The sequence below is a fragment of the Neomonachus schauinslandi genome, chromosome 7 (genome assembly GCF_002201575.2).
Source record: "Neomonachus schauinslandi chromosome 7, ASM220157v2, whole genome shotgun sequence".
In the NCBI taxonomy this organism is placed as follows: domain Eukaryota; kingdom Metazoa; phylum Chordata; class Mammalia; order Carnivora; family Phocidae; genus Neomonachus; species Neomonachus schauinslandi.
In genome coordinates, this window is record NC_058409.1 from 7,252,845 (window position 1) to 7,276,971 (window position 24,127).

The 24,127-nt window shown below is 52.5% G+C and overlaps 2 protein-coding genes across 9 annotated transcripts; one reads left to right on the forward strand and one right to left on the reverse strand.

The window, feature by feature from the left end:
• The first annotated feature begins 2,177 nt into the window (after positions 1 to 2,177).
• Positions 2,178 to 5,541, forward strand: NHP2 (NHP2 ribonucleoprotein). 3 transcript variants are annotated; one of them, XM_021701939.2, is made up of 4 exons: positions 2,178 to 2,468; positions 2,549 to 2,618; positions 4,520 to 4,625; positions 5,192 to 5,541. In XM_021701939.2, exons 1-4 carry the CDS (start codon positions 2,309 to 2,311, stop codon positions 5,315 to 5,317), a joined length of 462 nt encoding a protein of 153 aa, XP_021557614.1. In that variant the 5' UTR covers positions 2,178 to 2,308; the 3' UTR covers positions 5,318 to 5,541. The 3 variants fall into 3 exon arrangements, with proteins under 3 accessions (XP_021557614.1, XP_044772771.1, XP_044772772.1); XM_044916836.1 differs by having other exon boundaries at positions 5,170 to 5,539; XM_044916837.1 differs by lacking the exon at positions 4,520 to 4,625 and having other exon boundaries at positions 2,246 to 2,468; positions 5,192 to 5,324.
• Positions 4,352 to 23,597, reverse strand: RMND5B (required for meiotic nuclear division 5 homolog B). Of its 6 annotated transcripts, XR_002480997.1 has the most exons (11): positions 23,249 to 23,585; positions 17,096 to 17,246; positions 10,949 to 11,094; positions 10,687 to 10,827; positions 10,076 to 10,176; positions 9,725 to 9,891; positions 8,686 to 8,851; positions 7,230 to 7,332; positions 6,966 to 7,120; positions 6,481 to 6,880; positions 4,352 to 4,468 (listed from the first exon to the last, which is right to left on the reverse strand). XR_002480997.1 is itself a non-coding variant. In XM_021701936.1 (10 exons), the coding sequence occupies exons 2-10, from the start codon at positions 17,232 to 17,234 to the stop codon at positions 6,817 to 6,819; spliced, it is 1,182 nt and encodes a 393-aa protein (XP_021557611.1). In that variant the 5' UTR covers positions 17,235 to 17,246; positions 23,546 to 23,597; the 3' UTR covers positions 6,395 to 6,816. The 6 variants fall into 6 exon arrangements, 5 of the variants coding, with proteins under 5 accessions (XP_021557611.1, XP_021557612.1, XP_021557613.1 ...); XM_021701936.1 differs by lacking the exon at positions 4,352 to 4,468 and having other exon boundaries at positions 6,395 to 6,880; positions 23,546 to 23,597; XM_021701937.1 differs by lacking the exon at positions 4,352 to 4,468 and having other exon boundaries at positions 6,395 to 6,880; positions 9,725 to 9,873.
• Between the last annotated feature and the right edge of the window lie 530 nt (positions 23,598 to 24,127).

The window sequence follows — 24,127 nt, forward strand, 5'->3', positions numbered from 1 at the left end:
GGCTCCCTGCTCAGTGGGGAGTCTGTTTGTCCCTTTGCCTCTCCCCCTGCTTGTGCTCTCTTGCTCACTCTCAAATAAGTAAAATCTTTAAAAAAAAATAAAATAAAACCACTGATGTGTACACTTTAAATGGGCAACCTGTATGGTTTGTGAATTTGATCACAATTAAAAGAAAAAAATCACCCTCCCCAACTTTTCAAAAGATGGGACCTTAGTGCAGCTGGGTCCAACTTTCTCACTTTATAGACAAGGGGCTGAAGCCTAGAGAGTTTAAATGAATTGCCCAAAGTCACTTGTCCATTAGAGCCCTGGTCTACTGCCCATTGGGCATAGCCATATGGTCTCACCCAGTCTATATTGTTTCAAGTGAGCTCCAATAGCCGTTGGAAAGAAATCAGCAAAGTCACACAAGCCACTTCACACTTGGCATACAGGTCTGAGTCTGGTTTAAAAAAAAAAAAAAAAGGACACCTGGGTGGCTCAGTTGGTTGGGCGACTGCCTTCAGCTCAGGTCATGATCCCAGAGTCCCAGGATCGAGTCCCGCATCGGGCTCCCTGCTCAGCGGGGAGCCTGCTTCTCCCTCTGACCCTCCCCCCTCTCAGGTACTCTCTCTCTCTCTCTCATTCTCGCTCTCTCAAATAAATAAATAAATCAAATAAATAAATTAATAAATAAATTAATTAATTAAAAATGCATGGTGGGTGGGGCACCTGGGTGGCTCAGTTGGTTAAGCGTCTGCTTTCGGCTCAGGTCATGATCCCAGGGTCCTGGGATAGAGTCCCACATGGGGCTCCCTGCTCAGCGGGGAGCCTGTTTCTGCCCCTTCCCCCTGCTCATGCTCGCTCTCAGTCTCTGTCTCTCTCTCTCCCTCTGTGTGTGTCTTAAATGGATAGATAAAATCGTTAAAAAAAAAGAAATTCCAAAGTGAGAACATTTATAAAAGGTCATTATCCTGTTACCTTGTGCATACAAATTGTTCAAATTATTTTTTCATTACTTATAGAACGCATTTTCATTGTTCAATTGACATACGTTGCTACTTGTGAAAACTAGTTGGGGTCCAAGGTTAGGATAGCTTGCATCCCGATTTTTCTTATTGAGATGCAAAATAGAAAAGACTGATTTGTTTTTTATTGAATGACTTTGCACTTGGTTACAGGGTTAAAAGTTCAATTTTTAAGTTGGCTTAACCAACCTGTGCTCCCAACGGCCACCTGCATACTTCTAAAGTTCCACTTACTGGCCTATTCCACCACCACAAAAATGTCAGGCCTACCACAGCATGATCAAAGGCAATTAATTTGTAGCAACGATATAATTCATACCCATCCAGTGTTCCAGGACACAGTGGAAGAAATTAGCCGGAGAAACGAGATCCACCTGAGTCTGGGCCTGCTCACTTCCCCAGCGTCACCGTCTACTGCTCTAGGGATACCTGCAGAGGGGGCGCCTACTCGGAGCTGTCCCCCACCGCGCCCCGCAGTCTCGGGCCCAGTGCCGACGCCCCCAGTGTTCCCGGGGAGGGAGGGCTCACGCTCTCCTCCCCTTCGCCCCCGCCGGCGTCTCCGCCAGGCCTTGGATTGTGCTTAATGCCAGGCAGCCGTAGGAACTAGGAGGAAAACAAAGGGAGTAGGGGATGTCGGTGGAGGTCGACGGGGACCGCAGTTTCAGATAGGGTGGCAAAAGTGAACCTCTCCCGGGGGGGTAACATTAGTGCAGGTCGCTGCGGGAAGAGAGGCGCCCGTGAGTGGGGCCACAGAGAGAGCAGAGTGTGAGAAAATTTGCTAGAACGGAAGAAGCCCTTAGCAGCGCCAGGCTCAACCTTAGCCTTGGCACCTGTGGCACCTCTCCCAGGACCACGAGAGGATCTTATTCTAAGGTGGTTTAGAATCCCCGTTCTTCCGCTCCGCCGCAGACCCCGCCCCTCAGGCAGGAGGATCCCGCCCCCTTAGACATGTTTACGCCCCCACAGCCACAGCCTCCTCCTCCGCTCCCAGTACGCGCGAGGCGGGGCTCTCAGACCAGGCCAAGCCTGCGTCCTCGTCCCTTCCCGCCCTCGCCAGGCCCCGCCCCTCGCCTCCGAGTCCCCTGGGCGAGTCCCGCCCCTTCAGCCGAGACTCCGCCCCTCCCGGTCTGCAGTTAAAGAGCTGAGCGTCAGCGATTGGTTTGAGTCAGAGACTTCGTCCCCTAATTGGCTGTGCTGTACGGCCGGCTTCCCGCAGTACGGGATAACCCGGAAGTGATTCCTGAGGCCCGGGCCGCGTGGATTCGCCTGGCGCGGGGTATCCGTTTGCCGCGGCCGCTGCGATGACCAAAATAAAGACAGATCCGGACGGGCCGGAGGCTCAGGCGGAGGCGTGCCTCGGGGAGCGCACTTACCACGAGCTGCTGGTGAATCTGAACCCCATCGCGCAGCCCCTGGCTTCTCGCCGTCTCACGCGGAAGCTCTACAAGTGCATCAAGAAAGGTGCTTGCGGCCGCCGCGGTGGCCGGTGGTGGCGCGGGGGGCGGGCCGACGCCCCCCGATTGACTCTTCTGTCGTTGCAGCCGTGAAGCAGAAGCAGATTCGGCGCGGGGTGAAGGAGGTTCAGAAGTTTATCAACAAAGGCGAGAAAGGGTAAGGCCCCCCTGCCGCCGGGTGTTGCGTTTCTGGACGGTAGCACGGGTATCCCCACTGCTTGGGAGGTGCTCGGCGAAAGTCGGTAAATGTGATCCGCCCCCTATACACGAGGTAATGGAGCCGCCGGTGAATTCCCTCTGGTACACGTCACTCACAAGAGCTCAGAGGAACACCACCGGGAAAGTGAGTTCCGGGGCTCACGCAGGGTCGAGCCCAGCTTCATTCCCTCATAGAAAGTCCTGAGATACCTGCGAAGGAATGTACAGGGTGCAGTGAGAATGCCTTCATGACATCTTTCTCCCTGTCAGGCCGGACCCTAAAGCCTCTCAGTGCTCGGTCTCTGAAGTATCCCGGTACCTTGTTGGTGCTCAAGAGATAAATCGTGCTGGGGGGGATGTGATGCTTAGTGGGAAGTCTGACCTAGGGCGCAGGTGTTCTGCCAGAAGATACTGGGTCCCAGGCAGGAGAGAGGATAGTGGTCGACAGAAGCATTGCCTTCTCCTCGGGCTTCCTAAGCCATGGTGAATTGAGTTTTTGTACTCAGAGCTTTGCAGGCCACCGAGGGTTAAAGCCAGGGAGTGACATGATTGTGTTTACCCTTGCGAAGATTTTTCTGGCAACTCTGGAAAGGATCAGGGGCACAAGAGTAGACGAAATTGAGCTAGGAGGCTGCCCCAGTGTAGGAGAGGTGAGGGCGATGTTGATTAGGTTATTGGTGGCTGAAACAGAATTAAAGTGGGTGAATCTGAGAGGACTTTGGGACGCGGAGTGAGGAGGTCTTGATTCCAGCTGAGTAGAGGGCCCACTCACTGATACAGTGAACAGTGGAGGGGCCCAGGTTTGTGTGGGAAGATCACGAGTTTGGTGCCTTTTAGACATGTGACACCCCCCTCCCCCCAGCAGAACTGTCAAATAGGCAGAGGCCACACAGACTGGGGGCTTGGAAGGGAGAGGCCAGGCAGGAGAGAACAGATTTGGGAGTTGTCAGCACATACATGGCACCTGATGCCGTGGCCATGGCCCAGGTCAGCCAGGGAGAAGGTACTGAGAGGGCAGCCAAGGATTAGGCTGTGAGGAACCAGCACTGAAAGGCCACTTGAAGGAAGAGGTGCCAACAGAGGAGCCTGGAAGACAAAAGGAAAACTAGGAGAGTGGGCCCAGTACGTGGAACCAAGAGCTCTTTCCTTGTGTATGCCTCTCACCCCCCCGGACAACACTCTTCCTTGGTGTCTTCAGGACTCCGAAGGCCCTTGCCCCAGAGCCCTGACACCTTGCCAGCCAGGAGTCCTACCTGAGGGCTCTCGGGCAAGCCTTCAGAAGTTCCCTGTGACTCTGGGGACTGAGCTCAGGCTTCCCAGCCTGGCACTCAAGGCCCCGGGGTGTGGCTGCTGCCCATCTCTCTAGCCTCCTTGTCTGCCCCCATCCCTACCCTGGATTTCAAAGCCATCCCAGGCCCCCATCCGCCAGCTCCTGGGTTATGTTCAGCCATTTGGATTCTCTCAGCCTCAAATGCTTTCCTCTCCTCCAGCCCCTCCAAGGGCTGCCTGACACCTTCATTCAGCTTTCTGATCTAGTGTCGCCTCCTGATTCCTTTTTTGACTCTCCAAGGAGAGCTGAGCTCTCCTCACTCCTTGGTGTCACTCCCATAGCTCACCTGTCCCAGTGGAATCCCACTTGTCGCCCTGCATGGCATTTACTAATTTGCCAAGAACTAGGGCTCACCTCCCCAGAGGAAGTGATCACCAAACACAAATTTGCACGCACTTTCAGAAGGTGGGAGATTCACATCTGGGGTCCTTGAGGGCCGAGGCCATTTTCTCTGTCCAGAGGTAGGGTAGCACTATTGACTGAAAGAAGGAATGGGCAAGTTAGAAATGACGGTGTTTCTCTCACCGCAGGATCATGGTTTTGGCAGGAGACACGTTGCCCATTGAGGTCTACTGCCATCTCCCAGTTATGTGTGAAGACCGGAACTTGCCCTACGTCTATATCCCCTCTAAGACGGTAAGGCACACACGATCCCCCCCGGATTTTGGTCAGCATTGGAGGAGGGGGATCTGGCAGCAGGTCTGTGGGAGCAGGCCATAGTGGGGAAAAATGCAGGCTTTGGAGTTGAGACTGATGTGGATGGATCCTTGGCTCTGCTGGTCCCTGGTTCAGTCTCCTTCTCGGAAACTGGGAATTCCTGCCCTTATGGACTGCAGGAATGACAAAGGAGGTGTGCTTGGACATGCTCCGTCAGTGCAGATGCCAAGCCCGTGTTAGTCCTGATGGGTGGTTGCGGTGCTCGGGGAAGAGGGGGGTGTTGAAGGGACCGTTAGCTGGCCTGGTCCTCACGTAGGGACCAGGAGAACACAGGCCCTGCCTCAGGCGGCAGCCTCTGGGACCAGAAGCCCAGTGTAGGCCCAGCATGGTGGGCCTGAGGCTTGAAAGTTGGCAGAGTTGAAATGCCAGTTTGACGTGTCTGAGGGCTGGATGGGGCCAGTGGGTCAGGGGTCCGTGACTCCCCGGCATACAGGCGGTGCAGCCTTCCCCACCCCGCCCATAGGCCTTCCTTCCCTTGTCCGCAGGACCTGGGTGCAGCCGCGGGCTCCAAGCGCCCCACCTGCGTGATCATGGTCAAGCCACACGAGGAGTACCAGGAGGCTTATGACGAGTGCCTGGAGGAGGTGCAGGCCCTGCCCCCGCCCATGTGAAGGACTCGGGCACCTGCTCTGGAAGCTGTGGGGCTGGCGGTGGGCCAGCTGGCTGGCCTCCTGCCGCCCATGCTCACACATCTCCCTGGGCCCCGCGGCCTGCCTTCTTCCCAGGCTGCTCCATCAGCTCTTTCCGGAAGGCGGAGCCAGCATCCAGCATCTTCTGTTGCGCGCGTGTGCAGATGGTCCGAGAATGGAGCGTGGGGAAGTAAATGCTAAGACTAAAGTGTGCTGAGCCTGTGGGTGTGTTTTTCGGCAGCAGCTGCTGGTGGGGCCAAGGAGGTGGTGGGCAGGAGAGAGTGGATACAGCCTTTCTCACCCGAGAACCCGACGGACTCAGAAGTTGCTGCTTCTGCTGGGCCGCCGGGGCTGGTGCCAGACCCCAGCAGAGAACACTCTTTGCTGCCCACCCCCAGCTTCCGCCTCCCACTGGTGGGAGCCACACCATAAGGCTGCTGCAGCAGATGCCATACACAAAAGCCTGCGGCCCCTGTGTTGGGGACACCCCCGTTCCTCTTTCTTCCTTCCCCTGCCCCTACAAGCCCGAAATGCCACTGGGAAACCTCTGGAAGCCATTTAGCCACGCATACAGCACATCTGAAGTAGGCATATGAAGCTAGAGACAAACCCCAGGCCAGCTCTCCTGCTTGGTGTAATGACCCCGGTGACCCAGTCCCTTCAGACGTCTCAGACTTCGGGTGTCTTCCTGCTCTCTGAGGCCCAGCACGGGGCTCAGTGCGGACACAAAGCAACCAAGCTCTAGGCACCCTGGAGTCAACCACAAAGAGCTTGGGATGGAGGGTCGGATCCAGTTCCGATTCCTAACTGTCTCCTTTACAAGCTGTGAGCCCTGTAGGGCAAGTCCGTTCATCTTCCTAAATCCCCTCGCTCCGCTTCCTATTCCTAGTAAGGAGGGCATCAGATTTGACTCCTTTGTGTAAAAGCCTCAGGCCCGTGGTCTGAGGTGACATCCCCGGGCCTTTTCACCCAGGCAGAGAGGCATGCTGGGTTCTCTCTGGGCACGGTGAGGCTGCAGTAATTCCTTGTCCGTGAAGCTAAAGGCGGGTGAGGTAAGGAGAAGGCCTGTGAATATATTTGCTCAGTTATAAAACCAGGGCATTCAGTTCGAACCGGACTATTTACAGTGGGGACTGGATACATACAGTGGGAGGGGCGGGCGCGGTGCTGGGGGCAGGGCTGAAAAGGTCTGCGTTGCTGGCCAAGTGCTTTGCTTCTCTGTGGGCTGCTACGAAGTCACTGGCCGAGAGAAACAGGGCAACCGCGGGAGTGCCGAGGCCAGTGTCTGCCTGTCCTTCCGGCCAAGGAGCTGGCTGCCTGGCACAGACGGGTTCATCTCCCTTCTTGGCCTCCGCCCACAGTGGCGCTCAGCCAGTCGTTCGGAAATGAACCACAGTCCACTGAAGCTAGCCACCCCCACCGGGACAGAGCAAGGCTCATGGGTGGAAAGCCCTTCTGACAAAGTTCCTTCGAGGCAGGTATCAGAATATGATGCGTTTCCCATCGGCTGGGTTCTGCTCCATGGGGCAGTAGGGACACTTCAGCCTGCACAGGGAGAACAGACAATGTCTTGGGGGCTGGCTGGTGGGGGGGAACCGAGCCAAGATGGAGCAGAGCCCGGGGCACTTACTTTCCTCCATTGATGAGCTTGTTGAGGGCGTCTCGGGAGATCACGTGGCCACAGATGAGCTTGATGGGAGGGTTGGAATCTGACGTCTGCTGCCGGAGGATGGGGCAGGCAAACACCGAGTGGTACCAGCACTTCATGCCCAGTTCAATCTCAATCTGGGGAAGCCAGCGTAGGGCTGAGTCCCACTTCCAGCTTTGGCCGCCCTTTCCAGGGCCTTCTGCCCACACACACCCCCACGCCCCACCCCGCCCTGCCAGGCCTCACCGGTAGCTCGTCCTTGTGACTCCAGACCCCCGTGCACTGCCTCTGCTCAATCACAGCCTTAATGTTCATCAGCACAGGCAGCGCCACACAGCCAGAAGCAAAGCTGCGGAACAAAGAGCAGGGGCTGCAGCGGCCCACACCGAGAGCCCGGCGGACAGACAGAGGCACCAGCACACTGGTCGTCGGCCTGTGTCTTGGGGCGGGGTGCTCAAGTGGCACATGGTCAGACTGATCCTTGAGAATCTCCCCGGTCGCTCATAAAGCGCCACACAGGTAGCTATGTGTGTCCGACCCTAGCGTCATTCTAATGCACCCCAGTTTGGGGACCTATGGGAAAAACAAAAGGAAGATCTAGGGAGCAGATACCTGCTCACCCAAACCACTGGCATGCTGCTGGTGTGATGGAGCCAGCGATCAGTTTCAAAGGGCCCCAGCCTGCCTGTCTCCCCCACTCTGCTGTCGTAATGCCCATCTGCGACCGGTTACCATCAACGCGGACGCTCAGACACGGGGGCAGATCCGAATCTCGCAGTGACTCAGGCGGGGGCGGGGAGTCAACTGGCTGGCGCCTCGAGGGCTAAGTACCTATGATGCTCAGGAAAATCGTGCACCCGAGAACCATCGTGAGGTGTCCCTGGCGTTCCTGCTGGGAAACACTGTCCTTTAACTGGAAACCTTCCCCCTGGGGTGGGGCGGGAGATGCACTGTGGTGCAGCGTGGGATTCTGGGACCGGGTCCATGTGCCCTTTATTCCCTGCGAGGCCCTGGGCAAGTCCACACGTGCCTTGGGCCTGTGTGTTTTGTCATCTGTAAAATGAGGAAAACTACCTGTAATTCCTAGGGCCTCGTGGAGTCATGAGAACGTTACTGTGCAGGAGCCTTCCAGGGGAAAGGTCTCCATACGTGTTATTCAGGCACTTTCAAATCTCCCCAAAGGAAAGTGGTCTGAGGGAAGGCCAGGCTGCAGAGGGTCTTGTGATAACTCAGGGGGGAGGTGCAGGCAAGACAGAGACCTCATTCAAAAGACCTTACAGAAGGGGAACCTTGGGCGCCTGGGTGGCTCAGTTGTTAAGCATCTGCCTTGGGCTCAGGGATGGAGCCCTGCATCGGGCTCCCTGCTCAGCGGCAAGTCTGCTTCTCCCTCTCCCACTCCTCCTGCTTGTGTTCCTGCTCTCGCTATCTCTCTGTGTCAAATAAATAAAATCTTTAAAAAAAAAAAAAAAGAAGGGGAACCTTGACCCCACCACTGACCTTGCAGTGACGGCAGGCCACAACTCTTCCTAACCTCAGTTTCTCCAACTATAAAATCAGATAATTCCTCCCCGGAAGCATGACTAAGAGAACCAGTTTAGGTCTGAAAGAACGAAGGACCAGCCCTGGCACATGGAATGGCCTCCACCAATTGTTTCCCCTGAGACCCTCCCACTTGTGCTGCCCCCACAGGGCTGCCCCGTACCTGACACTGAGGGGCGACTCCACCGAGAGCCCCAGCAGGGAACAAGCATCCCGGGTAAAGGTCTCACAGATCTCTGCCCAGTGGCTGTTGTCCAGGAGGTGGCAGTAGGGGGACTTCTCCAAGCCCAGCCGCAGGTACACCAAGCTGCCCATCATCACCTGGATCTCTGCAAGGCAGGCACAGGTCAGGGCGAGCAGGGGATCAGAGGGCGCAGGCTGGGCCTCGCAGATCCCAGGCCCCTGACCAGGAGGAACGGGCCCTGAGATGCCCTCAGGCAAAACTGATTTTCACTAAAATCCAGTGTGGAGGCAGAGTCTCGGGGCTGCTTCTGCGGGAGAAGGACAAGCATCAGGCACAAGGCAATCCAGTAGGGAGCTGAGTTTGAGTTCTCTTCCCATCCTTCCAAGTGCACCAAGGAGCGAGTCTCAGGTTAGCGCTCACGTTTTTCTTCTCCAACGCTAGCTACTCTCTCTTTTAAAAACTTTCAGGTGGTATCTAGATTTACTGACGGTGCTTGGTCTTTATGATTTCACAAAATGTGAGGTAACACATGGGTAGGAGTGGAGCTAGAGAACCAGTTACTACCAGTAGGAGTGGTTACTAATGGTGAGTATCTGGAAGGGGAGACTCCACGGACTAAGGTCTGGAAATCCTGGTGTGACGGAAGGAAGCTGTGGAGAGGCGCCGAGTGAGTCTTAAGGAAACGAGTGGGCTGCTTCTAGGTGGGCGAGGCCCGGGCTGAGGCGCAGGGGCGCACATGGCCCTGTGTGCTGAGTGTGGGTGTGCGCCACAGCAGGTGTGCAGAGCGGCCCGAGAAGAAGCTGGAAGGATATGGCACAGGTGGATGCAGGGGAAGAGCGTGGGGTTTGGAGTTCACCTGGGAGACGGTGAGGGAGGGGTCAGAGTTCTCAGGTTGGGGAAAGGCATCCTGGTTACACACCGCCCCTCAGGTGGGGCAGGGACTCGGAGCCCAACCCCCTGAGCCCTGCTGACACCTGCCGGAGCCCGGGAGCCCCCACCCCAGCACCTGAGCACTTACCTCGCTGGTGCAGCCGTGCAAACGGCTGAAAGTGCCGGGCATAGCTGAGGGCCTCCAGCTGCTTCTCAGGGCCGCCTGCCAGGAGGCGGATGAAGTGTAGGCGGTGCAGCTTGAACTCCAGGGAGCTGTTGAGCTCGAGCAGGCGCTGCCTGTGGGAGACAGCCCATCTGGGGAGAAAGGGAGCTGGTGGGGCAGGAGAAGGGGCCCCGGTGGAGCCGGGACTGAGAGGTGGGCTCCCAAAGCCAAAGTGAGGCCCATGAGACAGGGCTGGAGGTGTGTCGAGTACACCAGGTGACAGAAGACCACAGACGGGCCCCGTCCCCTAACTGGCCCATCCGAGGGCCAACTTACTCCAATGCCGGCCCTAGGTCTTGTTCGTGCAGAGCTTCCAGGATTCGATTCAACTCGAGGAAAGGCTGCTTAAAGTCCAAGTCCACGTTCAGTGTTGACTCCTGTGGGGAGAGCACAATCCCACCGCTGAAGGAGTCTGTTTCCAGAACATTCCAGTTCTGGAAGGCTGAGTGTTGCAGGCTGGCCTCCCGGAGTGCAGACTACAAAACCTAACCCAGCCCCAGGGTCTTAGAGACCTGTGTTGAGTAGCATGGTGAGAAATTGATTGCTCTTCAGTCCTCTTAATCACATTGAGAAAGTACCCTTACTTTTATTACTAGTGTGTTTTTAACACCTAACAAGTGCTACTTTGTCATGTTACTAATCTCCCTTTTTAAGAAAGCGATATCAGGCGTCAGCTCAGAACCTTGGCCGGCAACCAACTCTAGCTAGAGATTCATGGCTTCACTTGGCATCGTATGTATTTTTAGAGCTATCTTCTATTTATGGCAGGGGCAATGATTTCCCTTCTAAAATAAGTTTGTATAAAGAAGAGGAAACCAAATATAAAGACAGCCATCGAGTAGAAGCAGAAGAGCCAGGTTCCAGCACCTTCCCGGCGAGGCCATTACCTGGCACAGCTCCTCGGCAACGCTCAGCATACCCTGCTGGTACAGGTGCTCCACAATGGCCATCTGCAGGACCTGCTGCTGCTTCTCCCGAGAGTCCCACACCGCATCGGAGACGACGCCGCAAATCTCAGAGTCAAAGTTCTGACGAGGACAAGACACAGGGCCCTGTGACTCAGCATTCGCCTTTCCTGCTGAGCCCCGCCCCCCAGGCACTAGCTCCGGGGTGTCCCCACCCCCAGCCCGAGGCTGCCTGCACGCTCACCCTGTCGATGGCTTTGCCCACTCGGGAGACGCTGCTGTGAATGTCCTTGTGGTCCGAAGCCAGTTTCTGCACGGTGTCTTTGATCTTCCGGCAGCACTGGGACATCACCAGGGAGAGGGTGGCTGACAGAGGGGCCCCCTGGAGGGCTGCAGGGAAACACTAGCAGTAAATCAGGACACAGAGGAGCACATCTGGCCCCTGCTACCTCTCTTCTCCACACCAGCCCGGAGGCCCAGGAGGGAGCCCTGAACTCCAGGGTGAAAGACCCCGGCTTCTGTTCCAGGTCCTGCCACTTTTTAACTGCATGCCTTGGAACTGCTCAAGCGGGGCGAGTGGCTTCATCTCTCGGTTCATTTCCTCACCTGTAAAATGGGTGATAGTACCGGCCCTGTCCTTTGCTGTGAATTGTAGCTGATTCGGCACTTCCTACGGGAAAGTACTTTATTTCAGCTCATTTAATCCTCCCCACTGTGCCCTGCAGTGGACAGTTAGTACCCTGTCCTGTAGCTGGGGGAGCTGAGGCAGTAGCTTGCTGAGTGACAGCAATGACAGAGCTAAAGCACATGCTCCTCACCACCACACCGGATGGCTCTTTACTGTCTTGAGTGAGACACCACGTGTGAGAAGGCTTTGGGCCATAAGGCGCTGTCCCCAGGTTAATGCCTCTTACCAACCCAGAGGATACTGCCAGGGAAGTTCAGGGATGTTTCTGGCTCAGGACTCCAAGCCTGTGCGGTTCCCACCCCCATGGCTGGGCCAGAACCAGACACACCGCCAAGAGCACATGGGACTTGGAAGAGAGGAGGACAGACAGAACATCTGCCCCTTTCTCCAGCCCAGCATCTAGGTGCCTTCTTTAGATGGCAACGCCTTGGTTCAGGGAAAGAAACATGACCCAGGAGAGCCAGGGAGCGTCTCGGCTCCAAGACCGGAAGCCCTGGAAGAGAGATGCATTCTACCAAGTCACTGAACACAGAATGGGAACTGGAGCTGCTGGAGCACCGTGACCTCCTGGGGGGGGGGGGGGCACTGCTCTGAGAATGAAGACAGTGTAGACTGAGGGGATCCCATGAGCACCTGGATCCAGCCGGGCCTGGACATTTCAGTTACCTGAGTCCATGAATCCAGTGTTCCCCACCCCCGCCTGTTCATTTAACCTGGTCTGAGCTGGGTTGCTGGCACCTGTAACTGAATGCCTCCGACAAATAACGACCGGAGGCCCCCCACCTACACAGGGAGACGGGGCAGGACCACATTCCACTCTGACACTGCCACCCACCCAAACCCCAGCTTGCCACTCATCTCTCACATTCTGCTCCATCCAGGTCACAGAGGACCACACTCTGTACAGTCCCTGGCCACATTCCCTTTAGGACAAAGCAACAGCTCTCAGGAAACCAAAGCTCCCCATCCTTTCTTTAAAGTAAGCTCCAGGCCCAACATGGGGCTTGAACTCACAACCCCAAGATTGAAAGTCACATGCTCCATTGGCTGAGCCAGCCAGGCACCCCAAAACCAAAGCCTTTTAACCTGAAACCCCCAAATCTTCTCTGCCCAAGGACGCCCCTGAAACCATTAGCGCTGACAAACCCCCATCTGAGAAAACGTGGTCTCCCTGTAAACACCCTGCAGCAGGCCACCACCACCTGTTAACCAACGGCACAGCATAAGAGCGTTTCAGACCCATTCTACCATACGGTTAACCTGCCATCGGAAGCAAGGACCCAGGTCTGGACATTTACTACAGCATGGCACAACCACACGATGCAATGGTAAGCAACCAGGTGCAAGAATGAGGCAGAATTCTACGTAGTGAGACAGAACACTCTCGGAGACAAACTGGAGGGGGGAAAAGGTGCAGGAAAGCACACGCTTGAGGCTACCCTTTGTGTTTAAAAAAAAGGGAGGGGATAGACACACATGCCACCTGTGTGTGCACACAGATGCTGTCTGGGAGGCGTGCCGGGGAAGTTGGGGGTAGGGGTGACTCGGGGGGTGGGGTGGCGCACAGGGACTGGCAAGCAGGGCTGAAGGGGAGACTCACTTTCCCTGTAAGCTCTTTTGACTTTGAAGTCTTTCCTATGTGCATGCTTTCTTGAAAAAAAAAACATTGGGCGCCTGGGTGGCTCAGTTGGTTAGGCGACTGCCTTCGGCTCAGGTCATGATCCTGGAGTCCCTGGATCGAGTCCCGCATCGGGCTCCCTGCTTGGCAGGGAGTCTGCTTCTCCCTCTGACCCTCCCCCCTCTCATGTGCTCTCTCTCATTCTCTCTCTCTTAAATAAATAAAAAAAATCTTTAAAAAATAAAAAAATAAAATAAAAACATTAAAAGGAAACAAACTCTACTCTGCAGATTTGTTTTTCACAGAGGTACGAAGTGTAGCAATTCCGAAAATACTCTCTATGTACCGTAGAAATCAAGCAGATGGGAGATGTATTGCCGGTGTTTGGAGTCACCATACGCACTGTTGCAGAAAAGAGATATAGCTATGGATTGGGGAGGTCTAGGAAGAACCCTGTGATACAGGATTGAAACTGGGGTATCTGTAAACTCATGGCCTGCAACATGCAGAGACAGATCTGTCTGCTAAAAAAACAGAAACAACGACACCTCAGTAACAACCCAGACCTTGGTTTCCAAATACCATTTTCCACCCAAAGAACATCTCCTCGCAGAAATTACTTACTCCAGGGATTATCTTAATGTGCCAGAAAGCTAGGAAGTGCTAAATAATAATAGTAATAAATAAAAAGGCTGGGCTAGGGTGCCTGGGTGGCTCAGTTGGTTAAGTGACTGCCTTCGGCTCAGGTCATGATCCTGGAGTCCCAGGATCGAGTCCCACATCGGGCTCCCTGCTCAGTGGGGAGTCTGCTTCTCCCTCTGACCCGACCCCCTCTTGTGTTCTCTCTCACTCTCTCTCTCAAATAAAATAACATCTTTAAAAAAAAAAAAAAAGGATGGGCCATGTGAAAAAGACACAGGAGGATAAAGAACAGAAAGAAGAGTGCAACACCGAATATCCACATGTAAAAGAACGAAGTTGGATCTTACACCATATCTAAAAATTAACTCAAAACGGATCAAAGACCCAAGTGTAAGAGCCAAAACTATAAACTCTTAGAAAATGCAGAGGTGTAATCTTTGTGGCCCTGGGCTAGGCAATGGTTTCTTAGATAAGACAACAAAGGCATAAGCAGCCCAAGAAAAAATAAACTGGACTTAATCAATATTAAAAACTTTTATGCTTCAAAGGATACTATCAAAAAAGTGAAAAGACTGGGTGCCTGGGTGGCTCAGTCAGTTAAGCGACTGCCTTCAGCTTAGGTCATGATCCCAGGGTCCTGGTATCAAGTCCCACATCAGGCTCCCTGCTCAGCGGGGAGCCTGCTTCTCCCTCTCCCTCTGTCTGCCACTCCCCCTGCTTGTGCTCTCTCTCTCTCTCTCTGACAAATAAATAAATAAAATATAAAAAAAAAAAAGTGAAAAGACAACCCATATGATAGAATATCCAGTGTGGATCTAGTATTAAAGAGTACATAAAGAACTTGTACAACTCAACAATAAAAAGAGAAACAACCCAATTAAAAAATGGAAAGCAATTTAAGTAGACAGTTCTTCGATGAAGATAAACAAATGGTCAACAAGCTCACTCATGAAAAGATGCTCAGCATCATTAGTCACTAGGGAAATGCAGAGCAAAACCACAGTAAGATAGCCTTTCATACCCACTAGGATGGCCATAATCAAAAAGACAGATAAAAACAAGCCTTGGTGGAGGATACAGAGAAATTGGAACCCTCATGCATTGCTGGTGGGAATGAGTAAATTATTGCAACTACATTTGGAAAACAGTTTGCCTGTTCCTCAAAAAGTTAACAGAGTTACCATATGACCCAGGACAGAAAAGAATCAAATACTGATTCATGCTACAACAGGTATGAACCTTGAAAACATGCTCAGTGAAAGAAGCCAGACACAAAAGGCTGCACATCGTAAGACTGCATTTATATGAAGTATCCAGAACAGGTAATCCACAGAGAAAGTAGGTAAGTGGTTGCAGGGTCTGAAAGAGGGGGTGAAACGGTGTGACTGTTAGTGGGGAGCATTTGTTTTTGGGGTGATGAAAATGTTCTGAAATTATACAGTAGTAATAATGGTACAACTCTAAATATACTAAAAATAAACTAAAAAACTGTACACTTTAAGAAGGTGAATTTTAATGTGAATTATAGCTCAATTAAAAAAAAAAGGACATAGGAATCAGGGGTGACCTCTGGTCAAATCTAAGACAATTCAAGCATCAAAATAAATAATAACAGTAACGGATTTTAACCCAACGAATAAAATAAGAATCTATGAGGCATGAGCTGGTAATAAATAAGGGAAAAAGGAAAGCTGAATGCCAACAACTACAGTTGACCCTTGAACAACATGGGGGTTAAGGGTACCACCCCGTGCACAGTCAAAAATCTGTGTATAACTTTTGACTCCCCCAAAACACAACTACTGATAGCCTATTGGTGACAGGAAGCCTTACCAGTAACACAGTCAAATGACACATATTTGGTATGTCACCTGTGTTATATACTGTATTCTTAAAATAAAGCTAAAAAAAAAGAGAAAATGTCATTGAGAAAGTCATAAAAAAAGAAAATGCATTTACATTACTGAAAAACAAATCTGCATGTAAGTGGACCCGCACAGGTCAAACCTGTGTTGTTCAAGGGCCAACTGTACGTAAGGAATGAGAGAGCAGGAAAAGTCACCCGTGTTGCTTTATAATAACTGAATCAGGCAAGAATCACCCCTGGGCCAGTGGGCTCAAATACAATAAAGTGCAGGCCATTTGTAGAGGCTCAAAGCATCTCCCCTAAAATTTCTTACTAATTAACTGTAAAGAAATATTAACTTTACATGGGGGGAACCTGGCTGACACCGTCTTAACCAAATGATCACAGTTCACATTGCCAATCAGGGAACGAGCTGACACCCTGTATCTCCTGATGTGACTGATGCCCTGAGAACCAGATCACTTCCAAAGTATTGTGCTGCCCAAGATGCAACATCTGGGCGAAGAGGAGAAAACAGCAGGCAAGCCTAAACCAAGAGATATTCTGCAAAATCATTAGCCTTACTGCTTCGAAATCGTGAATGTCATGAAAGACAAGCAAGTGGGAGAAATGTCCCCGGTTAAAAAAACCAAAGATGAGGGGCGCCTGGGTGGCTCAGTCGTTAAGCGTCTGCCTTCTGCTCAGGTCATGATCCTGGGGTCCTGGGATCGAGCCCCGCATCGGGCTCCCTACTGGGCGGGAAACCTGCTTCTCCCTCTCCCACTCCCCCTGCTTGTGTTCCTTCTCTCGCTGTCTCTGTCAAATAAATAAAATCTTAAAAAAAAAAACCCAAAGATGAGACATGAGAAACCACACGCAGTGCCTGATCTTGGATTGGATCCTAGAATGGAGACTAAAATTAAAATGTTTTCTGAAAATTATTGGACAGTGACAGTGACAAAACTGAAGCATACTATTTATTTATTTGCCAGCTATATTCATTAGGTCATAATACTGTATTAATGTTTAACTTCTTGATTTAATAATTACGCTGTATTTACATAAAAGAATGCCCTTGACCTTAGGAAATACACACTGAAAGTTTAGGGGCAAAGTGGTACGATAGCTGCAACCGACTTTCAAATGGTTAAAAAGTAAGAGTAGGCAAAAGAAGCGATAAAGCCAGCATGGCACTGTATCAGCAGCTGGGTGTTTTCTGTAAATTTGAAACGATCTCAAAATGTCTTAAAAATTCAAAGTAGAAAAGCAAAAGGAAAACAATATAAAATGAAAATCTAGGAACACTACATCAAAAACTAATGATGTAATGTATGGCGATTAACATAATAAAATTTTTTAAATAAATAAAATGAAAATCTAAGTGAAAATAATCTCAGGTAAACTAATAATTTCTGTTGGGCTTTCTGAAATAGCTTGGAATGACTTCCATGACCCCACCCGAAGGAGGCCTAGGCATCCACGGACTGATGTCCAAACCATCATCCTTCTAGAAGCCTGTCACCAAGCGGCCTTGGGGAGCTCCCAGGCCCCCGGGGAGGCAGAGTTGGGGCTCTGGGGGTGGGGGGGACACACGCACCTGCGCTGGCCAGCTCAGCCCTCAGCTGGCCCACGTAGTGCAGCAGCTCCTCCAGGCTCTGCTCGCAGTGCTGCCCGTAGGTCAGGAACTTCTGCAGGACCCTGTCCACCTCCCTCTCCACACTCGCACACTGCTCCATGGTGGCCTCTGCCTGTGGGCGGGAGGGGTCGGCTGCGGCAGGCCCCACCTGGGCTGGGGGGCTCGCCGCGGAGGGTCCCCAGGTCCCCCTCACCACACCCACGTCATTTATCCTCGTGCAGAAATTCCTGGCTTAACATACGTGTCCACAGCGCCTGTCACCCCGAGCCAGGGTGCCCCGGAGGGACTAGGCGGGCGTGAGGACAGGTGTTTTGAGTTATGGTGACCAAATTACCATTTCCAACTCTTTTCATTCTTTTGAATCAGGGGAGAGAGCAGGCCTCACAGAGTCCTCAGCAGGCAATGCTATCTACTAGAAATATATATAAATACCACCTATTTTCATATTGCATGTATGTTTATATACTCATCATAAGCACCTTCTCTTCAATTAATGGACTTGGTTTTCCACAGACTACAGTGATAGAAGCCATGAAGGCAGCCCTTGAATGGCTGATAACTGAAAACCCAGCCTAAGGAACAACTGCCAAGCACGTGGGCCTGATGGGCTTTGCCCACCACTCCAGCCTCAGTCTCCCCTGCTGCTCACCCTGTGTCCAGCCAGCCAGAACCGCTGCTCCCTCCCACCTCCGGGCCCGGGTTCATGCTGCTTCCTCTCCCTGATAGGCTGTTAGCCCTCCCCTCATCAACTGCTTGAGAAGCTGGCTCATCCTTTCCGGGTCGGCTCAGAGACCACCTCCTCCAGCAGCCATCCCCTTCTCCCTGCTGCTGCCTGGCTCCCTCAGCTCCCGCGTGGCACCCTTCTGTTTCAGTTTTGATCACCAAGTAAGGACCTATTTCAGGGCCCACCTCCCCCCCATCAGACTAGAACATCTCCTGTCGATGTAACACACCCCTCCCTCCTCATTATACCACTAAAAGAAAGCTGACTTTTCTGGTCCCACCAGCGAGGTGCCCTTCCTAAGTCCCTTCCACTCTGGGCCACTGCCCCCCTCTATTCCAGAGCAGCCTTTGACGCTGACCATGTGAACAGCCCTCAAAATGCTGGCGACAGACTTTCCTCCCTATCCTTCTGTCTAAAGGATTTGAAATGAAGGGCTCTCTCAAATGTTCGAATCTGGCCAGCTGTCCATTCTCTCAAAGAAGGGTACAGAGTAATATCACAAGAATCCTACGGCCAAGGTGACCACTGGGATGCTCCCCGTTTCACCAGACTCCCCGTTCTCCCCGGCACTGCCAGTCCTGGCCTCATCCGCCTGGCCAGCCCGTAACTACTGTCTCCTTATAGTGGATGAGCGGTGGGGAAATGGCAACCAGGGCCTGAGATGTGTTTTTGCCCTCTCTCCTTACGGTTGATGCCTTCACACTAGAATTTGTAATCATAATCATGATGTCCGGAAGACATGCCTTCCTCTTCGTGCCCCCTAAGCAAACACCCTATAACTGAATATGATCCATCATGAGCAAAATATACCAGGGACTCCTGTCTGAAACAATATCATACTCATAATTATTACTGCTATTATTAGTTATCATTTCATTGGGGCTTATTATGTGTCAAGCACCATTCTAACAATGTTGCATGCATCAACTAATTTATTTAATTCTTACCAAAACACTATAAGGTAGGTACAGTTATTAGACCCACTTTACAGATAAGAGAATGAGACACAGGAAGATTAAATAAGTTGCCCGAGGTCACGCGGCTGAGAAAGGGAGGACCTGGGAAGTGGAGCCAGAAACCCTAGCCCTTCTCGGAAGCACTTCGCATCACATTACTCTCTAGACCAGCTTAACAGCCCACTATCTCACCAGGAAGGGAAAGTGGCCAAGATGTGTGGTTGGAATAAGTGTATAGCAACGATTAATGATGACAAGAAACGGGAAATTAACCACAGAGGCTGTGAGACGGTCACCTAGGAAAGATGGCAGCACAAGAGAAATGTTTGCCAAGAGTCTGGGAACCAGAATCACAATTTACCAAATATAAATACAGCTCAAGAAAGGTCAGGACCGGGGCGCCTGGGTGGCTCAGTCGGTTAAGCGTCTGCCTTCGGCTCAGGTCATGGTCCCAGGTTCCTGGGATCAAGTCCCGCATCGGGCTCAGTAGGGAGCCTGCTTCTCCCTCTGCCTGCCGCTCCCCCTGCTTGTGCTCTCTGCCTCTGTCAAATAAATAAATAAAATTTAAAAGGTCAGGACCTCACCAAGGTCAAACAGACTAGCCCTGCGGACACCAACTGATGAAAGGATTATCTCAGGGAAGCCCAAGTCAGCATCTTGAAATTGTATTAAAGAGCTGAGGAAGGGGGCGCCTGGGTGGCTCAGTGGGTTAAGCAACTGCCTTCAGCTCAGGGCATGATCTCAGGGTCCTGGGATCCAGCCACGTTGGGTTCCCTGCTCAGCGGGGAATCTGCTTGTCCCTCTCCCTCCGCTCCTCCCCCACTCATGCTTGCTGGCTTGCTTGCTCTCTCTCAAATAAATACAATCTTTAAAAAAAAAAAGCCGAGGAAGGAGATGCATAAGGATTTTCATCCCAGCACTCTGTATTGTGGCAGGAAGGGGCAGACGATCTAGGAGCCTCAGCACTGGGGGAACTGATAAGTCAAGTAACTAAAACGTGGGAGAGGCATCTATGGAAACCTGCATAGCACTTAGAAACCATGTTCTAGATATACTCACAGGAGCATCGATAACATCCCCAAACATGGTACTGAGGGGGAAATAAAGCAGCAAAATGAACTCTAGGCAGAATACCATTTATGTAAATTAAAAATGTATACATGCAGGGGCACCTGCCTGGCTCAGTCAGTACAGCGCGCGACTCTTGTTCTCAGGATTGTGAGTTCAAGCCCCATGTTGGGCGTGGAGCCTACTTAAAAAAGAAAGAAAAAAAAAGAAAATAGGGGTGTCTGGGGGGCTCAGTTGGTTGAGCGTCGGATTCTTGATTTTGGCTCAGGTCATGTGCTCAGGGTCACTCTCAGAGCGGAGTCTGCTTGAGATTCTCTCTGCCTCTCCCGCTCCCCACCTCGTGCATGTGCACATAGGAGGTCTCTCTCTCAATAAAAATTAAATTTAAAGAATCTTAAGAATAAGGGGTGCCTGGGTGGCTCAGTCATTAGGCGTCTGCCATCGGCTCAGGTCATGATCTCAGGGTCCTGGGATCGAGCCCTGCATCAGGCTCCCTGCTCAGCAGGAAGCCTGCTTCTCCCTCTCCTTCTCCCCCTGCTTGTGTTCCCTCTCTCACTGTGTCTCTCTCTGTCAAATAAATAAATAAAATCTTAAAAAAAAAAAAATCTTAAGAATAAATAAAGTGTGCGGGCGCCTGGGTGGCTCAGTCGTTAAGTGTCTGCCTTCGACTCAGGTCATGATCCCAGAGTCCTGGGATTGAGCCCCACATCGGGCTCCCTGCTCCACGGGAGGCCTGCTTCTCCCTCTCCCACTCCCCTCGCTTGTGTTCCCTCTCTCTCGCTGTCTCTCTCTCTGTCAGATAAATAAATAAAAAATATTAAAAAAAAAAAAAGAATAAAGTGTGTCTTTTTAAAATTTTTTTAAAAGATTTTATTTGTGAGACTGAGCACGAGACAGAGAGAGAGCAAGCAAGCAAGCACAGGACGGGCGTGGGGTGTCAGAGGGAGAGGGAGAAGCAGACTCTCCACTGAGGAGGGAGCCTGACGTGGGGCTCGATCCCAGGACCCTGTGATCATGACCTGAGTTGAAGGCAGATGCTTTTTTTTTTTTTTTTTAAAGATTTTATTTATTTATTTAATTGACAGAGAGAGAGAGACAGCGAGAGAGGGAACACAAGCAGGGGGAGTGGGAGAGGGAGAAGCAGGCTTCCCGCTGAGCAGGGAGCCTGATATGGGGCTCGATCCCACGACCCTGGGATCATGACCTGAGCTGAGGGCAGTCGCTTAACCAACTGAGCCACCCAGGCGCCCCTGAAGGCAGATGCTTAACTGACTGAGCCACCCAGGTGCCTCTAGAGTGTGTCTTTTTTTTTTTTTTTTAAGATTTTATCTATTCATTTGAGAGAGAGCATGAGGGAGGATCAGAGGGAGAAGCAGACTCCCCGCTGAGCAGAGATCCCGCCGCGGAACTTGATCCCAGGACCCCAGGACCACGACCCAAGCGGAAGGCAGCCACCTAACCAACGGAGCCAGCCTGGTGCCCTAGAGTGTGTCTTTAAAGAAAAAAATCTATGCATCAACCAAAGATACATGCAAACACATCAGAATGGTTTCCTACGGTGGGTGGGGGAGGAGGAATGGGGATAAAAGGGAATACATCAATAAATACAAAAGAGAAGGCCCTGCCTGAACCAATTAAATGTATAATGAACTGAGAAGTCTGATTAACTCAATAAAAAAAATCTAAAATAAAATAAAGAAGCTGGGGAAAGTAAGACAAAGAAGCTGGGGAAACAGAATGGCTTGCCTGTATCCCACCCAGAAAGCCCAAGAGGTTAACTCAGTCTGTCCCTGGTGAGCCACTCTGCGTGAACCCCACTCGGTCATCTGGCACTGGGGTGGATGAGTACGTGCATTTGTCTTTCACAACTTCATAATGAATCCAGTGGAATTTCATGTCCATTTCAAGCCCTCCTCCCCAAGGTCTCACCTGTACAGAAATGATGCACCAGGTGATCTTCAAAACAACACATCAAATCCTGTCACCCCTTGACTCAACACTGCATGGCCTGACACACAAGCCCTGTGTAATTACACATTCGCTTCCTTTGCACAAGCTGTTCCTGTGTCCAGAATGCCCTCTGCACTTCTCTGCACAGAGACACCAAGATGCAGTTTAATCACCAGCTCCCCGAAAAGCCCTCAGTGAAATCCCCCAGTCTCCTCTGCTTCATACACCTCTGTGGAGGACACCCATACCGCACACCTCTGAGTCCTCAGCTCTGTGGCACAGTAACTGCCTGTCTACAGGTCTCCCCACACCAGACAGTGAGCTGCTCAGGCCTGGAGGCCAGTCTTGTCCTCTTTCTCCCCGCAGTGCCCAGCCCAGGGCCTGGTCCACAGTGACTGTTCAGTGAATGGTTGCTGATTAAATGGTGCATCCACATCCTAACTCTTGGGCTAGGGTGCCTGGGCTCAAACCTGCAGGGGGGTTGACAGGAAGAGTTACGACTGAAGTATTAAAATCCCCACTAAGGCATGCATGGGTTTTGTCCCCAGACTTCAGCATTGTGAAACAGAAGGGACCCTTCTGGGGCGAAAGGAAAGAAGTTTGTGCAAATCATAGAAAGGTCCTCTTTGCCTGACACAGAACTGGGCAGCCTCCATTGACCCAACTCTTACACTTCTGCACCCCTCAACTCTATCCATTCTCCACCCTACCCACCACTCCTCTGCTTAAAACCCAATAGATTCCTACTGTATTCAGAATAACCCCCCTTCCTTTATTTATTTATTGTTAGTAATCTCCACACCCAATGTGGGGCTGGAATTCACCATCCAGAGATCGAGTCGCATGCTCCTCTGACTGAGCCCGCCTGCCGCCCCCCCACCCTCCTTTTTATGGCCTAGGAATCTCTATATGAGTTGACTCCCAACCACCCCTCCAGCCTTATCTACCACTCTCCCCCTTACTGGCTATACTCCAACCACACTAGCCTCCTTCCTGTCCTTGACAAGAGTTTATTTCTGTCTCAGGGCCTTTGCACTAGCTGTTCCCTCTGCCTGATACAACTCTTCCCCAAAATGTTCCCATGACTTCCTCCTTATCAGGGTCCTGTGTCCACGTCACCTCTTCAGAGATGTTCTCCTACCCGTATCTAATGCTGACCCCTCTGCTCCACACCCACGCCAGACACTCCATCTTATCACTCTGTCACATCTCTAAAGTTTCAAATCTTTTTTTTTTTTTTGGTCATTAACGGAAACTAGAGGGAGGGCAAAGCTCACCATCTCCCCTAGGCTGCAGCTCCTACTAGAAGCTTCACCTGTATTAACGTGCAAAATGACTGGCAAACTCCCACTCATCCTTCCAAAGACCCTCCCTGCTCGAATGCCCCGTCTGGCCCCCTCGTCCACACCGGGTTACCTCCGACCCGACCGGGTCGCACCGGGACCAGACGTCTCAGTTCGCGCGACTCCCCTGGCAGAGGCGGCTCCTCGAGGGTCCTACGAGTCCGTGGGACTCCAGCTCCCGGCCCGGGCCCGACGACTGAAGGGAAAGCCAGCGCAGGGGCAGGCTGGGGCCGCGATTTGTCGGGGCTCCGGAGAAGGCCTGGGGCCTGGGAGCCCGGCCGAGCTGCCGTCTGCCTCGCCCCCGTCGGCCCGTCCAGCGTACCTCGCCCTCCGCCCGCACCTCCCGGCCCGGAAGCCAGCCGGCTCTCACCTTGTCCCCGCAGCCGGGGCCCTGGCTTCCGGCGCCTCTGTCATCGGAACCGGAAGCCGCGGCGGTTGCGCGGCGGATCTGGACCCGCCCACTCGCGGCTTCGCGGAGGGGTGGCCGTCCCGCGGGCCCACGGCTTTGTGCTCGAGCGCCGCGCTTCCCCCTCCCGCGAGCCTGGAGTGGAGTCGCCTGCAGGAGCTGGGTTGCCGCTGGAAGCCGGGCTTCCCGCCGCTCGGCTTTCGCCCCCGGGATTTCCCCGAGTGCCCACAGCCGCAGGGGGAGCCGCGACCCTCCCTCTCGGCGGGAAGGAATCGGACCGACCCACTTGCGAGCCGGTGGGGGTGCGCGGGCCTGGGGGGCCGGGCTTCCCCTTCCTTCCCGAGGTCCCAGCGCCCCAACTCGGCTCTCGGAAACCCAAACCCCGAAACGACTCTGCCTTCCCGGCGCCCTGCCTTTCGCCTTCCTTCAAAATGAAGACAAACCCGAACAGCACAGTGCATGCCAGGGGTCCAAGAGTTAAGCTTTCCTGCTGTGGCTCCTTGGTGCTCTTTTTAAAAAATATCAAGTGATCTTTAAAAGAAAAGT

Bases quoted from the DNA above. Each gene is read 5' to 3' on its own strand.
- NHP2 (XM_021701939.2), top strand. From the start codon at position 2,309: ATGACCAAAATAAAGACAGATCCGGACGGGCCGGAGGCTCAGGCGGAG. The intron at 2,619-4,519 runs GTAAGGCCCCCC...CTCTCACCGCAG, and splicing joins ATCAACAAAGGCGAGAAAGG to GATCATGGTTTTGGCAGGAG. The intron at 4,626-5,191 runs GTAAGGCACACA...CCTTGTCCGCAG, and splicing joins TCTATATCCCCTCTAAGACG to GACCTGGGTGCAGCCGCGGG.
- RMND5B (XM_021701936.1), bottom strand. From the start codon at position 17,234: ATGGAGCAGTGTGCGAGTGTGGAGAGGGAGGTGGACAGGGTCCTGCAG. The intron at 9,892-10,075 runs GTAAGTTGGCCC...CTTTCTCCCCAG, and splicing joins GACCTAGGGCCGGCATTGGA to ATGGGCTGTCTCCCACAGGC. The intron at 7,333-8,685 runs GTACGGGGCAGC...TTTGTTCCGCAG, and splicing joins GAGTCGCCCCTCAGTGTCAG to CTTTGCTTCTGGCTGTGTGG.